The sequence below is a fragment of the Phaseolus vulgaris genome, chromosome 9, assembly GCF_051622355.1.
Source record: "Phaseolus vulgaris cultivar YP4 chromosome 9, ASM5162235v1, whole genome shotgun sequence".
In the NCBI taxonomy this organism is placed as follows: Eukaryota; Viridiplantae; Streptophyta; class Magnoliopsida; order Fabales; family Fabaceae; genus Phaseolus; species Phaseolus vulgaris.
The window spans coordinates 11,204,680-11,222,977 of record NC_143506.1 but is presented as its reverse complement, the minus strand read 5'-3'; the positions used below and the strand labels follow the sequence as shown (position 1 = coordinate 11,222,977).

General features: G+C 28.5%; 2 protein-coding genes and 1 long non-coding RNA gene across 3 annotated transcripts; all 3 read right to left on the bottom strand.

The window, feature by feature from the left end:
* Positions 1 to 690: 690 nt before the first annotated feature.
* Positions 691 to 1,476, bottom strand: LOC137821784 (uncharacterized). The gene is made up of 2 exons (XR_011082879.1): positions 1,147 to 1,476; positions 691 to 1,054 (listed from the first exon to the last, which is right to left on the bottom strand). It is a non-coding gene; the product is annotated as an uncharacterized LOC137821784 (long non-coding RNA).
* Positions 1,477 to 7,267: 5,791 nt separating this feature from the next.
* On the bottom strand, positions 7,268 to 9,988 carry LOC137822913 (putative receptor-like protein kinase At3g47110). The gene is made up of 2 exons (XM_068627938.2): positions 7,952 to 9,988; positions 7,268 to 7,818 (listed from the first exon to the last, which is right to left on the bottom strand). Exons 1-2 carry the CDS (start codon positions 8,259 to 8,261, stop codon positions 7,415 to 7,417), a joined length of 714 nt encoding a protein of 237 aa, XP_068484039.2. The 5' UTR covers positions 8,262 to 9,988; the 3' UTR covers positions 7,268 to 7,414.
* On the bottom strand, positions 8,348 to 9,937 carry LOC150025159 (uncharacterized). Its single transcript, XM_090295946.1, has one exon. The coding sequence runs from the start codon at positions 9,935 to 9,937 to the stop codon at positions 8,348 to 8,350; it is 1,590 nt and encodes a 529-aa protein (XP_090152072.1).
* Positions 9,989 to 18,298: the final 8,310 nt, after the last annotated feature.

Genomic DNA, 18,298 nt, shown 5'->3' with positions numbered 1-18,298 from the left:
TATAAAAGTTTAACGATAAAATATGCAACTATGTTTTTTTTTTAATTTTTTTTTATTTTGCATAAACTAAAAAATTAAAAACAAAAACAGTTTAATCTAATAAGTGATATATTTCAAGTAATCCAGTAATTCAAAATAGATTAATTCAGCAAGCATATTCAGAAATGAGTAATTGAATTATTTAGTTTTAAAATAACTTATAAATTACAAAAAAAATGTAATTAATAAAAAAAAATCATCTTTTCTATTATAATGTTTTTGAGTGGATCAGAAGGTGTCAGAAATCCTACAACTTAATGGGACATGAATTGAACGGGTCAAACACAGTTTAATATTATCTACTAAATAATTGCACTGGTAATGACTTCTGCGTGAAATTATCTACTAAATATGTGGTTCTGCAAACTAGTTCTCTTGCCAAGATGTGCGACCATTCTTCCAAAACCAAAAATAAATCCGATAGCTACTGATCACTGTGTTATTATTCGCCCAAAAATCTACGTTGAGGATAACTATGATTCAATTACCAAATGACAACTTATTGCTTCAAAAACTCACTGTCTCACCTAACATAGGAGTTAATAAATCCTGATTTGATGAACATATTCATTCCAACTAGCAATAAAGAGCATATTTTTTTTATCGCAACAAGTTTCTCTGACATAATTGTGCAGTGTTTTGCTATCAGCGTTTAGAGAAGGAAACGAGAATGGGAATTTTATTGGCTGAATAGAGATCTGGCCACTACGTGGTTGCCAGATAACACTAATACACACAGAGTTGGGGGAAATTTTCAGTATCCAAGGCATACCTATTATTATTGCAATTACATAGATGTAATGACTTATATGCTTAAAAGTAATTTTACAACTGGTATGAAATCACATAAATGAAAACGATGGCAACATCTCCAATAGTTGGATGTAGATTGGGTGTTGGGTATTCATTATTTTCCCCTCCGTGGCGGGGGTTAATATCCTCTACGGCCGGACAGAGGGACGCGTTAAGCGAACAGGCAAGGGGGAGCCGCCGCCACATTGGAAAAGTTTTCGCCCTGCACCAGTAAAAAGTGAACAAATAAATAATAAGAACATTCTTAACCTTCTTAAACTTCTTAGTATTGTAGTAAAATTAACAGTAACGTACCAGGTTTAATGTCAGGTTGGGCAGCAGCTCCCAGGTCGAAGGAGATGAGCAGTAAAAGAATTGCTAAAAGAGCAGGAAAAGACATGAGTTTGGAGAAAGCAAGGAAAGCCATTTTTGTGTGTGGCTAATTGGAAGTTTGAGAATTGGAAGGTTTAATAATGAGAAGAGGTATTTTTGAAGATGATAGAGAGACGCGTGAAAATCCCGTCGCTGACTAGGTCTTCACCCTACAGCACTGGACACAGTATTGGAGAAAATAAAACTCGTTAGGTGGTGTGTCACATCGAATCAAATTACTATAAATTCTAAACAAATAGCCAAGTCTGGCATACAACTAAACAAAAATAAAGTAAGAACTTTAATGTGTGGTTTTTCTAACTTTACTGCTAAAGTCAGAGTCAAGAGTCAATAATAAGGTGGCTTGCACTTTGAAGAACAGTTCCTAAAAACTAGTTATAAACAAAAAAATTTCTTCAATTTAACCAAAATATACGTCGGTTAACTAAATTTAATAAGTTTCTTGGATGTTTTTTCAATGCTTTTAGCCAAATTTTGAAAGCTTAATCACAACATTAGTTAAAATGTTAGAAACTACGACGATTCAAGTAATAACTCTTGTCGTATGTCAGTTTTTTTATATTATAATTATTTTGTGTATAATTCACAAACCTATAAACAGTATCACCAGACAAATTCAGATAGACATATGAATTTTGATATTGCAAACAAATTAACATTATGCACAAGTACTTAAATGCGTAATAAATATCTCAAACTAATTGTCATCAAAGTTTGAAAATTAATAAAAGTTTAAAGAATTTTTTGAAAAAATATTTTTTTTTTATAAAAAGTCAAATTTTGGGGAAAACTTGGTGCATTTTTTTTTTAATTTCGCAGAGATTGGAGCAGTACATATTGTGAACATTATGAAAAAATTCAATTGAATTTTGTTTTTAATTTAAAAATATTTCATGGTAAGTGGAACAAATTCAACTAGGAACAATTTAAGTGCATCTTCATTTATTAAAAGTAGAAGTAAAAATGCTTCAAGAAATAAATCGGATATTGGATGGAAGCATGAGATAGATATTAATGGAAATGGTAAAAAGGTGAAATATAATTATTATTCAAAGACTATATGAGTGGAAGAATATTTAGATTCAAGCATCATCTTTCTAGAACTAAGGAGAACTCTAAAACTTGTGCTTTTTTTTAAGAATAAATAAAAAATTTGATGATAAAATTGTTGTAGAAGATAAGCAAGCTTCATTAAAGAAAAGAAAGTTAAATATAATTGATGAAGATCATGAAGAAAGTGAGGGAAAAGAACATATTACACCAGTTCCTCTATCAAAGTTATCGCTCCTCTTATGGTGGTCCTAAAATTAATGGACTCAAATATGAAGCATGCAATATTTTCATATATGACAAGATGGATTGTGCAAATGAGAAGATTAAGAGCAATTTTAATTTAAGAAAAGGTAAAAATTCTATAGCTTTTATCTTTCAAAATTTAATTACTTATTTGCGAAATTATTTCTAATATATGATAGTTGGTATTGTATGAAAATATTTGAAAAATAATTGATGCAAGATGGAACAATCAACTTCATAGACCTTTGCATGCAGCTACATATTATCTCAATCCCCACTTTCGTTATGAACTTGAGTTTAGAGTTGGTAATTCTGAGGTGAAAGAATGATTGTATACGTCCATGAAAAGATTGGTTAAGGATGTTGCTGAAAGAAAAATTAATTTGCAACTTGTTGAATTCCATTATGCTAGTGCTAGAGGACTTTTTGTTATGCTAGAGTTGTAGGTAAATCTAGTTTTACCTACATTTGTAACTAAATTTTACATTATCCACAAATTTTACTCACGAATCTATATCCAAAAATAAATTCAATATTATAATAAATTATTAATATAAATATTTTTATTAACAATATTAATATTAAGAATATAAATAATCTTAATAGTTTTAAAATTTTTAATAATATAAATAATATTAATCATAATAATTATATACATAATATTAAAAATATTATTATAATATAAAAAATCATAATTAATATTCATAAATAACAATAATAAATAATAACCATTACTAATAATAGGTATACATACCATTAACATTATAAAATTAATAATATTAATAATAATATTATTGTTAATGATATTAATAATAATAATATTGTTAATGATATTAATAATAATAATATTGTTAATGATATTAATAATATTATTAATTATCTTAATAGTATTAATTATATTGATAATATAAATAATAATAATAATATAAATAATATTAATGATATCAACAATATTAATAATATAAATAATATTAATAATATTAATAATATTAATGATTTTAATAATATTAATAATAATATTACTATTATTTATAATATTAATACTATTAATAAGATTAATACTATTTATAATATTAATAATATTTAATAATATTTACAATATTTACAATTATTTTCAATGAGTTCTTGTACTGAATGTGACAAGCATTAGAGTTAAAGGTAAGAACACAAGATAAATTATCAATCAATTTTGTTATTGAAAGAAGATTAAAATTGAAACAAGGAATATATAGAACATTGTCTATGACATGATTTTGATTGAGAAAAATAGTTCTAGAATAATTGGCAATGAATTGATTTCCATTTGGTAATTTGACATAAATAGGATTAATTTGATGATATAAAGTGAAATGAGTTAAGGATGAACAAATGTGGTCAATATCACCACTATCAAGCCAAGAACTGAAGGAAGAAAGAAATTTATTATCAGATTGTGTTGTCATGTTGGAAGGAATAATAGAGACTTGATTAGATATATTGCCACTGGACTTGGACTATTGCAAGAGAGCTAACAATGTTTGATACTGCTCAGGAGTAAAACCAATTTGTTGAGACTACAGTTTTGTCTTTGAACCTTCAATATTCTACTCATTATTATTAAAATTTGTATTATGAAAAAATACATTAGTATGACTCTAATCATGGTTCTGATTTTTAAACTTGAAATGAGGTGGAAAGTCATGTTTTATAGCATATATCAATGGTATGTCCTGTTTTTCCATAATGACTGCAAATTTTGAGAGTATGTCCTCTTCCATATCCAGCGCCTCTACCATAGGTTGTAGCATTTTTTTATAACCTTTACTAGTAGCAATCATTGTCTTGGATTGATCATCATAAATTTGTCTCTCTTGTTGTGTAACAAGAGAACAAACTCTATTCAAGGATGACAAAGAATTATCTCATGAACTAACATGGTAAGGTGAACAAAAATCTTGTGAGGGATCAACAACTTCACCCATGGATAAATGTAGCAACCAGAGCTCTGATCAGAGCTCTAATACCATATTATAAAATAGAACATAGATGAACACATAAGAGAATAGAGATGAACAAAAGAGTAAAAGGAAGGCAAAGGATGTGAGAATGAATATCTCTTCTATTCTTCAATTGAAAACAAAATAAATAGTCTATATACAAGCAGTACACTCATCTAGGTCTAGCTAAAGAGAGAGAATGGAAAACAAAGAGTCAATCAATCATGACTATAATCAAAACAGACAAAGACAAAATAAAGGTCATTCACCTCTTTAAAGTGAAAGAACTGAGAATTAGAAAAGACACAATTATTATTAGCATTTTTCTATAACTCTTGTATCCATATCCTTTAATATAATTGCATCTAACTTCCTATACACAAGTCATGAATAATACTTACCAAGCTCAATGCAATGTCCAAGTGTAATTTGAGGTAATTGCACTTTGAGCTAAAGACCAATTCATTTTCTTTTGGAATGATTTTTCTTTGAACTTTTAGATATTCCAATAGTTCAAAATTTCACACATTTTTCTTGGAACTCTTTACCCTTGTTTTGCTAATTTTTCATAAAGGCGCTTTCTTACTTTTGACTTGTAGACCTTTCTAATCTACCACTCATCATGATGGGGTCCAAGTCACTCTAGTCTAGAAAAATGAAGAACACATAATTTAATTTGATCATATTGAAGAATGACTAAATTGTAATACCTTCTAATTAATAATTTAACTCACCTTAAATTCAGTTTACCATCTAAGTTGGGCTTCTTCATAATGATGGTAGGGAGCCCTAAATTGTGACCTAATTGCCTGTTTAATCGCCTCAATAACATGATGATTAGGTGTCCATCTACAAAATATACAAACCAAAATGTTAAGCATTATATTTTTAAGCATGAAATATGAATAAGATAGTAAGCTTAACCTTTACCCATTGGTCGTATGATGATCTTTCCACTAGCTTCACATAGCACCTCCTTAGTAGGAAGATCATAATCGGAAGTAGCAGGGGTGAGATGGACTCAACATCATGCATTGAGGAGCATGGGTAATGCGCACTAACGAGGCAAGGGTGGATTGCACTGGGGGCCCAAGTTGAGTGCAGATTCAAAGTAGTAATGATATGCACTAATGGAGTAGGGGTGGTCTGGACTGAAGGCGCATAAGTGTGTTGTACTGTGCAATCCAAGTTTGGTGGACTATCAAAGCATAATAGGACTGAACTAGTGGACCAAGTGTGGGATGTAATAGTTGAGGAGTGGTTTCATGAGATGATACCATAGATCTATGATAGGGTGATAACCAAGACAGGGACCAAATAAAGTTACAACATTGCACAATATGTTCCCCAACAACAATACGAGGAACTGAAGTCCAAATTGTCTTTGTCGTTGTAGTCATGTTCTTAATCAACTTTGTTTGAGTGGTCGACATCTTTTTTATACTCATCAAACATTGGTTCGATGTCATTACGATCAAGTATTTCAAGAAGGAGGAAGTCAACTAGGTCTTCTACAAGTTCAATTTTTATTATTGGTAACACATTAGGCGTTTCATGAGCTTAATATGACAATTCATTTTGCATGTTGTCAATTTCAACATGACCTCGGACTTTTGTTGTGAATCTAACCATCTAATGGACTGGAAATCAAAGCAAACCTAAAATTGATATTGCAATTGAGACAAACTGAAATTGAAAGGAATTAAATGCATGAATTGAAATGTAAAAGCAAAAATTAAAAGGAATTGCAGTAAATGAAAGAAATTTTCATTTGAGAAATTCTAAACGTCAAACAGAAACCATGGTCAAGTTATCTTCAACCTTAAATGCAAGAAACTCATATTTGAATTCCTTGTTTAATATAGAAAACACACAACAATCAATTTGTATATTCAAAGAAAACAATTCTTAATCAAGAACTTAATTCTTAAAGAATCAAGAAAAAAAATTGAACAAAACAATCGTCTAACACCATTTGTGACTTTAGGAAACACTGAACTAGACAACACTTATATAATTGTTGCTTAAACATAGAAAATTCAATGATTTTACAAGTGTGGTTTAAGGACTACCAAATACCACATTTGTAAAACCGTTGTTTATTTATACCACATTTTTTAAGTGTTGTCTTTAGAATGTGTGAACTAAACAATAAAAGTGTGGTCTAAAAGTGGCCACAAACATATAAATGTGACCTAAAAGTGGAAAATGTAACCATTTTATAAATGTGATTTATAAATCACTATAGACCATATTTTCGGACCATGAATAAAGAAATATGGCCTAAAGTTTACAATAAAAAGTGTTGCCTAAACATTGACAAAAAGTGTTGCCTATTCTACTAGTCTAAGGCAATAAAAAAAAATGTTACCTATTCTACTAGTCTAAGGTAACAGGCAAACAAGTGTTGCCTATTCCACTAGTCTACAAATCGAAATTCAAAGCAAACTTTGGTTCTAAAATCAAAATCCAAATTATTATTAATATTTTTATTATTATATTAATTATAATAATAATAATCATCATAACAATAATAATCGTAATATGACAACAAATTTGACTAGTATAGTGGTTATATTATTATGTTTACTAATGGAATTTGAGTTTGATTCCTTCTAACAAACAAATGGTTAATAATAATAATGATAATAATAAGAAATACAAATACTCCTTGAAAATTTGTGGTCAAACCAGAAATTAAATTGCATAAAACTATAAAAAAAACTAAATATCTAAAAAAGAATCATAATTAAGATAAAAAGGTAATTCACTCTGAAGTCTGTGTCCAGATGTTGGTTTATTGTACTAGTAATTAAAATGTGTGAAACAATTAAAGTCAAGTCCATTATTAGAACTTAATATAGAAGCTATAGAAATGCATCAAGGTAAATGTAGGTTGGTGGTCCAGCCTTATTATCTCAAAAAGGCAGCATAGAGTGGTTAATGGCTTGCAATTTTGATAAGGCCTCTCTCATGCTCCATCGTTCTTTGGGTTGATAAGCTGTGCAACTCAGACCAACTCTTATCACATCAGCGATGCACTCCTCAGCTTTACGCATCCAATGTGTGTTGCTGTCAAAGCCACTGCTGTGATCATCACTGTTTGAGCTTTGTTTTGAATATCCATAATCCTCAATCAGCCTTCTAGCACCACCCATCATCACTACTTCATTCTCATCCATAGCTGAGACAAATTTGCTGAGGCTTAATCCTTCTTTGAACATTTCATCAGTTGGTCTTTTTCCTGTGAACATCTCTAGCACTAGGATCCCAAAACTGTACACATCGCCCTCGGTTGAAGCCTTGCTTCCAAAACCATATTCTGAAACATATCACCCTATTCATATAAGTGCGTGTATCTCACTTATGCACAAATAGCAAGTAAAAGGAAACTACAAAAAAAAAAAAAAAAAAACTCGATTATTCTTTATAGAAAGCAAAGTGTTAATGTGTACCTGGGGCAATGTAGCCAATTGATCCTTTCAGTGCTAGAGTGCTACTCTGCTTCTCTGATGTGCTTTGAGACAGAAACCTTGCCAATCCAAAATCTACAACATGTGCAGTCATGTTTTCATCTAGAAGGACATTGGCAGGTTTCAGATCACAATGAGCTATTGGTGAATGACAGTCATGGTGCAAGTACTCCACAGCTGAAGCAACATCAATGGCAATGCTCAATCTTTGCATCAAGGTTAGAATGGATCCTGACTCTTCATCTCCTGTGTGTATTTTCAAGTCCAAGTTTCCATTGGGCATGAATTGCATGACAAGGGCCTTAAATTCCTCCCCATTATAATCAAGGCTGGAGCAAGAAGTGATAACCTTCACCAAGTTCCGATGCCTAACATTTTTCAAAGCTTCACATTCCGCATTAAAACTCTTAGACGCTTTGCTTTGTTGCAGGTCCAGGATTTGACAGCAAGGGTGGCGGTTTCCCCAGCGCTTAAGCTGAACACACCCTTGTACACAGAGCCAAAAACTCCTTTTCCAATTAAGTTTTCAGCTGCAAAATTGTCTGTAGCTCTCCGAATGTCACCGTAAGTTATATTTTGAGGCAACCCCCTGAAAGGTTCAGATGACACAATGGTTTTCCTCTCCTTTCTTTCCTTCTTTATTGTCCAAAACAGAAAGAGCATTGAAATGAACAAAGCAGTAGCACCAACTACTGCAAGTATGATAGGGAGTAAGATTTTTCTTTTCTTTTTTCCAACAACACACCGGAGTACTCCCGAATTTTGCACAATTTCCTTGTTAAGGCTACATAGTTGATTGTTACCTCGAAGATCAAATTTGGTAAGGTTCGTAAACAGACCTTTCACAGGAACCTCCCCTTCCAAATGGTTGAAAGACAAATTTAATTTCTGTAGATAATGGAGGTTTTCTAAACTTACCGGAATAGGGCCAACGAGATTGTTTGATGATAAATCCAAGGTCTCAAGTTGTGTCATGGTGCCGACCTCGGGAGGAAGCGAACCATGCAAGGAATTTCCTGCTAAATTCAAGGATGTTAAATAAGAAAGCTGAAAGATCTCCTTTGGTATGGTCCCTCTAAGCCTATTCATTCTCAAGTCAAGAGAAAATAACACCTTGCATTGTCTAATACTTGTGGGAATTCTTCCCGAGAACTGATTATTTCCCATTGCAAGGGTATACAGATTTGTTATATTGCAAAAAATGTCTGAAATTTGCCCGGACAATCTGTTCCCGTGTATGTCAATATTCTGCAGCCTCTGTAGAGCTCCCATTTCTGATGGTAACTCTCCACTGAAAAAATTATTTTCAAAGGACAAGGAGAGGAGATTTTGAAATTTCTTAATTCCTGGTGGAATGTTGCCGGTTAACCAGTTATGTCCAACATGGAATAGTTTGAGATCGCTAGACATATTCACTAAAGAGCTTGGAAGCTCCCCAGAGAAGTAGTTGTCTGAAAGTGCTAGGTAGGAAAGACTAGAGAGATTACCGAGTTCAGTTGGAATCTCACCCTCAAAGCGATTCCTTGCCAGGACAAGACTCTTCATAGAAAAGAGGTTACCTAATGATGGAGGTACTTTACCTGTGAGCTTATTGTTTGACAAGTCTAAATTTTGTAGACGTTGGAGATGACCCAACTCGTGGGGAATTTCACCATGAAGATTGTTGCCGGAAAGGTCGAGCGAATTAAGGTAAGTGAGGTTGGAAAGCCGAGCAGGTAGTTTGCCAGAAAGGTGAAGTTCTGATAGAGCGAGATATTGGACCCTCTCTCCAACTTCGGAGCAGGTGACACCGTTCCAGATGCAGGGATTGGAACCTGAAGTCCAACTAGACAGGTAATTCTTTGGATCTCTCAATTGGGATTTGAAAGAAAGAAGGGCATCTCTGTCTGAATCAATGTTGCATAGGATGTCATGAAAATGAGGAAGGAGGAAACATAAGATCAAAATGAATCGAATGAAGCCCATCATGGTTACCTGCAACTCAAGGAGTATGCAAATATTTCATAACTCCATTTTTCCTGCACATGTTTAGTGGCTGCATCTTATTTCTTCCAAGCCACTTGTACTATTATTTTTATGTGCTTCAATCTTTCTTATACAATAATCTGTCAGCTTATTTTATTTATTGATTGATTGATTAAATTATTTAATTTATATTTTAATTAAATATTTTAATATTAAAAAATAGTTCTCCTTTGATTATTTTTGAAAAAGAAAAATAACTCATTGACCACATTCTTTTTCAAGAACTGAGGTTTTGTCTACCTGTTTATTTTATATAATCATTGCACAATTAATTTGAATTTGAGTACTTATATATGGAAAACCACAACAATTTTATAACTATAATTTTTTAAGTGAAAAAAAATATTGCAGTACTCTCTCTCCAAACATAACTTATAGTCGTATATTTTTTTTGCTCTCATCATTTATGCTTCGTTATTAAGTTGTAATTTCTTTAAATTTTAAATAATATTTTTTTTTATTTAGACACTTATTATCTCACTTAAAATATCATATTTTATTATTAAAAAAGTTTTTCGTATGCTTATTTACAAAACCTTAATTGTCAAGAGATATTTTTCAAACAATTGCCTAACAATTCTTTTTAATGATAAAATATTATATTTGGATGATAATAATAAATATAAATAAAAATTTAAAATAAAATAATAATATATTTTGTTGTATATTAAGTATATGAAATGATAATCGTGCAATATAATGACTCTCCTTAGAAAACAAGTTTAAAAAACAAGTTAGATGTCCGTTTATTTCTTTCAATATTTTTTCTACAGTCATGGACGCCGAGTTGTCAACTAGGACTACATCCACATGAAAAAAAAATGCACATAAGAAAGTAATTTTCGAACGCTTAACTGTTAACATAAATTTAGAGAAAGAAAGAAATTATTATAATAAATAATATAGTATTGTAATAAGATAAAGAAATAAATAAATTTCAAAAAAAATATTTTATAAAAGAACGAGGAATGTAACATGCAATAGAAAACAAAAAATATACTAATTATATATACAAATTATATTTCAATATATATATATATATATAACATTTATAATTTTTTATTAATTATTAATATTAAATTTATATTATAATAAAATAAATAATAAATTAATTTTAATTTTAATTATTAATATGTATTTTTATTGATATTTAATATTAATTTTTTAATTTAAGTTTATTTTAATTCTAATCTATATTTCTAAATTCTTTTATATTTTTTAAATTTTATTATATTTATCAAATTTGTAAACTTACATTTTATACATTTTAAAAAAATTTAAAAATCTTTCACAATCATCACAACACTTACAAATTTTATAATATTATTTTACAAATTCACTCTAACATACTCTAATCTAAATAACTCTATTTTTCTCTTTAATCCTCACGCATTCATTCATCAATCCAAACAATCATTTTCTTAATCCAAACACATATCTCGCAGACAACATTATCCGGTTTTGTATGTTATAATAATCACTTTTGACTTTAACACACCAAGATCTCCTCTTTTGTTCCTCTTGAGTACCTAACCCTATGGACTACACTCACTAGACACCTTTATGCTTTGTTTGGATTAGATAGTGGATTTGAAAGGAAAGTGTAAAGAAAGTTAGGTGTTTGGATTAAGGTAAATAAAATGGAAAATTTATGAAAGTTTGTGAATGATGTGATTGGCATGATTGAAATTATATTTTTTTAATTGATAAAAATGTAAGTTTACAAATTTATTCTTATATTTAAAAATTATTAAATATGTAAACATGAGATATTTTTGTGTAAATTTTAGTTAATTAAAATTTTATAAATACATATTTTTTTATAAAACCAAATCAAAATTAAAATTATTTTTTATTATTGTTAATATTATTATTTAATAAAATTATTTTAATTATTACAAAAAATATAATTTATATTTATATTTATTATTATTGTTTATAATTTATTTTTATTTTTTTTAAAAATGTAATGCAAAAACTAAATTTTAAAAATGTAAACAAAATTAAAATAAATTGTAAATTAAAATAAATAAATAAATTATTATAAATTTTAATATATAAAAATTTAAACTTTAAAATGATAATAAAATAATTTAAATTTTAATATCAAATAAAGTACTTTATTTTAATATTTAATTAAAATAAAACATTAACATTTATTCATTATTTTAATTATTTATTTATAAAATGTAATTATTAATAAAAGTAAATTATATTATAAAGATTAATTTATTAAAAATAGTATTATTTTTTTTCAACTTTACCTTAAACAAACAAACAGTACCTTAAACCTAGTTTTTTTCTTTAGGCTTTGTAAGTGTGGCATAGTGACTGTTTTCTTGCATAAAGTTTTTCTCTTCCTTTGTCTTGAACATTATTTATTGATTTAGACTAGTTAAAATATGAACACCACTGACCAAGCCACTATATTTTGCTGCATCCAAGTCGATTTAGTATTATAAGCAATCAATAAGTGGTCATCTCTAATCTTAACCCCATCAATATCTAGTAAACTAGGTAAGACAGATGTGTCATTAATGCACAACATAGACAAGTAGCAAAAGAATAGACAAGTAGCAAAAGAATGAAGGGATACTTGCTAATAAAAAAAAAATGAAGGGATACTAAGGGTGTAGTAAAAAACTTCAAATATGATCAACTTAGTAAAGTTTTTACTATTCAGTTAAAATTATTGTCATAATTATGCAGAGTATGATCAACTTAGTAAAGTTTTTACTATTCAGTTAAAATTATTGTCATAATTATGCAGCAGAACATTGAAAGCAAAATTATTTTAACATTTTGTATTTTGCTTATATTTTTATTAAGGAGTTTTTATTTTTTTTTTATTTTTTTTATTATAAATATTAGTATTTGTTGTGGGTGTAAGGTGAAGTTGAGTGTGATATCATGAACTTATTTTCTATTATCTGTGTAGTTAAATTAATGGAAAAAAAAAGGAGAGAAACGTAAAGAGTGTGAGGGAGAGCAAGAAGATGAACTGTAGAGCACGTGAGTGAAGTTGACCTTTCATTTAACTATTATTGTTTTGTGAATATTTTATTTATTAATTTCTATTCAACTTGTCTCTAGAGAGGCTCATGATTTTTTTCTTTGGTATTGATTTGTGGATGTGTTGACATGGTTGCATATGTTTCTCCTGCTGGCTGTGCTTTGAATCCAAAGATTAAAAAAAATAGAGATAACTTTTTAATTCTTTGAGCAAGCAGGATCACATGTTACATGTTTTGCAGAGGAGCATGCATGTCCAAAACAAAAGTTTTCCGTAACTTTGGTGAGTCAGGTAAGAAAACTAGTTAAAATTCATAACTTTCAGGGCTTTTTGAGCAATGCAAGTGTGTCCATTGTTCTGTTTTCTGTTTGAGAGATGTTCTTCTTGTTATCCACTTCCAGAGGGGTATCATGGTGGTGACTCCTTTTCAGATTTTTCTTGTCTTTGGATCATTCCAAGAATGAAGAATGAAAAACTACTATAATTTAAACTTTTCTCTCATTATTTCAGCTTATGTTAATAAAACATAGGACACTTTTTTATATCATAATAAATTTAAGAGAATAGTTTGATGTTTTCATTCACTTTTTCCTTTGCCTTTCACGTTGTTGAGAAAAAATATTACAAGATGGGTATGAGAAATATTTTTTCAGTGGAATGATTTTCATATAACATTTGACTTCACATGAATATAAATAATTATGATATATAAAAATGGATAAAATATATTTGTTTTATCGTAAATATTCAAGAAACTTCGATTCTCATAATCCAACGAAAACGATTTTATTTTATTTATAGTAAAATGTTGTTTTAATTCACGAAACTTTGGATTCTCACTCCAATGACATAAATTTTATAAATCCCAAACGATTGGAGAAGAATAAAGAAAAGCAAGAAGGTAAAAAGGAAAATATCTTTTTATTTCTATTGTATATATATTTGTATATGTGCATTTTTTTTCTCAATATATAATCTTTGTTTTTTATTTTATTTTATTGTTTATTTAGTGTCGATTAATTTTAAATACAAAAAATAATCATTTACTTTATGTTGATTTAGCTGATACTACATTTTCATTTTGTATAAGGTTAACGTCACATTAACTGACTCTAGTTGTGTCTCCTTTTACTGTGATTCTAATGTAATAACGTCCATTAAGTGGTTTTTTGACCATCATGGGGTTTTTTGTTTTTTTTTTGCTTTTTACCAAAATGGGATCTATTTAAAAAAAATTACAAATTTGGGCAAGTCGTGCCAATTTGGCACGACTTCATATGCACAACTCGTCCCAATTTGACACGACTCTGCCATGTCATATTGAAGTCGTGCCAACTTGACACGACTTCTGCCACGTCATAATTTTTTTTTATTTTTTTTTAAATTTTATTGTTTATATATTGGTAGTAAGTTATGAAATGTTAAAAATTAATTTGATGCATAATTTTCTAAGAGTGTTAGTTTTAAGGAACAAAAAATTGGATAATCGTGTATGGGTCATGTTTGACGGTAATGTAATACAATAACTTAATTATTTGATTAATTGAAAAATGAAGAAAATTGTTATTGAATTTGGAAATAAATAGATAAATGAAAATTTATTGTATTTGAAAAATAAATAGAGAATTATTGTTTTGAATTTGTAAAATAAATAGCTTGAGAGTGAATGATTTTACATAACACGTAATGATGAGAAAAGATTAATTAGAACTAAACAAATTAGTAAGATTCATTACAAAATATAAAATAAAAATATAAAGTTAAACTAGAAGTAAATTATTTATGGGAAGACGTGCCACAATGTGGTCTTCGTATTTGTCGTTGAGGTCTTCGTGGAGGATGATGATCAAGATATCAAATTAATTTTTAACATTACATAACTTACTACCCAATATATAAATAATAAAATTTTAAAAATAAAATAAAAATATGATGTGGCAGAATTCAGTATGACATGACAGAATCGTGTCAAATTGGGACGAGTTATGCATATGAAGTCATGCCAAACTGGCACGACTTGCCCCAAATTTGTAATTTTTTTTAAACGGACCCTATTTTGGTAAAAAGTAAAAAAAATAGTCCCATGATGATAAAAAAAACCCCATTAAGTTAGTGTCCATTCATGTTGGGACGCCAAAACAACGCTTTTGACCATTTAATGTTTGTTTCTTCCTCCTTGCGTGTCTTTGACTGACACTATCACTCTTTATTTTTATTTTTGTTATTGTATATCACACTTACAACAAAGAGTTGTTCCCCTTTTTTTATAGGGTTTTACCAAAAACTTAAAACTAAAACAACAAACTGGATATATAATTGTATATGTGTGGATATGTTTGTTACTTTCTCAATATAACCTTTGTTAGATTTATTTTATTTTATTGTGTATTTAGTGTCGGCTTAATCTTCTATAGATTTTAAATAAATAAAAAATCATTTACTTTATGCCGGTTTAGCCGATGCTACACTTTAATTTTGCATAAGGTTAACGTCACATTCACTGATTCTAGTTGCGTCTCCTTTTACTGTGACTCTAACGTAATAACGTTCATTAAGTTAGTGTTCATTCATATTGGGATGACAAAACGACGCTTTTGACCATTTAGTGTTTGTTTTTTTCTCCTTCCGTATCTTTGATTGACATTATTACCATTATATTTTTGTATGTGACTTTCTAAAAACAAATACTCACAAATATAATCATTTTATCTTATACCCGTAAAATGTAGATTTTATTATAAATAATATTTATAAAAAATACCCATTTAAAATAATTTAAAAAGTTGTGATTAATCCTTTTTAAAATATATAATATTTTTTTTAAAAAAGATAATTTTATAAGATTGAATTAGAGACAAATTTTACTTTCTTAAAATAATATTTAAAATCTATCATAATCTTATTAATTAAATTTTATTAGAGAATCTATAAATATATTTATATATATATATATATATATATTTTACATTCGAGACATCAATCTTCCAAGTAAAAAAAATGAAATAAATTAAGATTAACTAAATGTAAATTAAACAAACTCATCATATTCTTTTTTAATTCCCAAGTTCATTAGAAATTTAATAATTAACTCCAATCATAAATCGACAAAGGAATAAACAAATGCATAAGAAAGGAAGCATGAAGCGAAACAACTTTTTGATATTTATTTTGTATTAGGAATTAAGCCCAGACTTACGTTACATTGACGAGCAAAAGTAAGATAAACAAAGAAGAAGGCAAAAGAAGAAACTTAATTTATTTTTTCGGATGAGTAATTTTTTTATAATCACTTTCAGATCAAAATTTGTTAGTCAGTTATATTATCAAATACAAAATCCAATAAAATTAGCTAATTATTAAAAATGGCTTTGGCATGTAAAAGAACATAACTGCTTTCTTAGCGGCTGAACCCAATAACGCTTGGCCCAGACAACAACTCTTATTCGACAACTTCTTCCTGCACCTCTACAATCCAGAAATCAAAATAAAATGTGTTATGGAAAACATGTTCTAGAATGATTTTTTATCTTCTGGATTTTCTATTTTGGAAATATTTTTTGTTTACGGAACCACTAGTCTGGAAACACCAAAACTGTAAAGAGTAATTTCGGTATTTTTGAAGAATATAGAGGTGCAAGAAGAAAAATGTAGAGGTGTAGGAAGAAACACTCATCTTATTCTCTTTCTTGTATCTTCATAGTTTCTTGTGGCAACTTATATTTTTAAAAGTTTTAAAAATATTTTTACTGGTATTTTTTATTTTAAAATGAATGTTTTGAAAAAATTTTCAAGATTCTTTAATTCATAATAATTTTTTAAAAAAATACATTTCGGATTATGAAAATTAAAAGATACTTTTAGATTATAGAATATAAAAGGTATTTTCGAATTATAGAATATGAAAGAAGAATTATAAAATCTAGAAAGTGTAGATTTGAAAATAATTTTACATTCTAGAAGGTGTAAATAAAAAAATACATTTTTTAATTTTAGAATTTGAAATGTAAATTTTAATAACAATATAACTTTTTCCGTCGGACCCATAGGATGTCCAATAAGAGGTGCAGGAAGAAACGACCCTGATTTTGTCAGCCTTGTGTTCTTCTCGTTGCCAACATTATTTGCTTTTCTGATTCCTTTTTATTTGGGAAATTTCTTTCTATACCTCCAATGCTTTCTCCTGCACCAACTAAATATTAAAATCCCTACTTTATCCTTATTATAAGAAGGTTTATGTAGTCTGAAATAGACTTCGGGATCTAAGTCATTTTTAAATGAGTGGTGATACTTTAACACTTCATATAATAAAATACATAATTTTACACATTAATAAATTTTTATTTTAATTATATTGATTTTATTTTTTAATTTAAAATATTATTATATTTTTATAATTTTTTGTCAAATGTGTGGTTTACTTTTTGAGTGTCAAAATAAACTTTTTCCTTCCAAATTATATAATTTAAGAGTCATCTCTACAAACAATGAATTTTATGGATTATACAATCTTAAAATAATTTTCTTCAAAAAATAATGATTTTTAGATTATATCATAGACTTTCAAACACTTTCTTTTTAAGAATGTATTTTATAGAAAAATAATAATGGAATTGTACAGTTCGAAAACTATTTTTTCCAAAATATACTTTCAGATATAATTTAAAATTTTCCAAATAACATAATTTAGAAGAAACAACGTCGAATCATGGAGAATGAAGAAAATAAATACAATCTGAGATGTCCAAAGTTAATTTTATCTTTTACACGGCAAAAGAATCCCCTTTTCTTATACTTTTTGCTATTTTTATTTTTAGGCAAAAGACATTATAATTAAAAGAAAGAAAAAAGAAAAAAAATAAAAGGATGATGTATTTTGTGTTTTTCTCGCTTTTATTTTATTTTTTACAGGTTTCTTCTAAATTTTTCTTCAAATATAAATAAAAAGTAAAAGAAAAAGCCCTCCATTCCATTTAATTTTTTTATTTTGACTGAAAAAGCAAGCTCCATAGGAGTTGGCAAGTGTTGAACAAGTAAACGAGGTAAGAAAGTAATAGATTCTGAAAATTTACCAAACAAGTATTCTCCTTTTAGTTAACTTATTATTTTTTCTGAATTCTAAAAAATAAATCAAAGGGTGAAATAATTTTTGAAGAGCATTCCCGAAGGTGGTAGTAGTGAGATAAAAACAAACATAGCGAGGTTGTCCAATTGTTGGGTCCAGAACTTTCACACTTCCTCTCAAACTCTCAAGACCCTTCTCCACTCTCTATATATTCAACAATTCCCACATC

Excerpts from the sequence above, each read along its gene's own strand:
- LOC137822913 (XM_068627938.2), bottom strand. The coding sequence starts at position 8,261 with ATGCAATTCATGCCCAATGGAAACTTGGACTTGAAAATACACACAGGA. Across the intron at positions 7,819-7,951 it reads AATTGGCTACATTGCCCCAG|AATATGGTTTTGGAAGCAAG; the intron begins GTACACATTAAC and ends GATATGTTTCAG.
- LOC150025159 (XM_090295946.1), bottom strand. The coding sequence starts at position 9,937 with ATGATGGGCTTCATTCGATTCATTTTGATCTTATGTTTCCTCCTTCCT.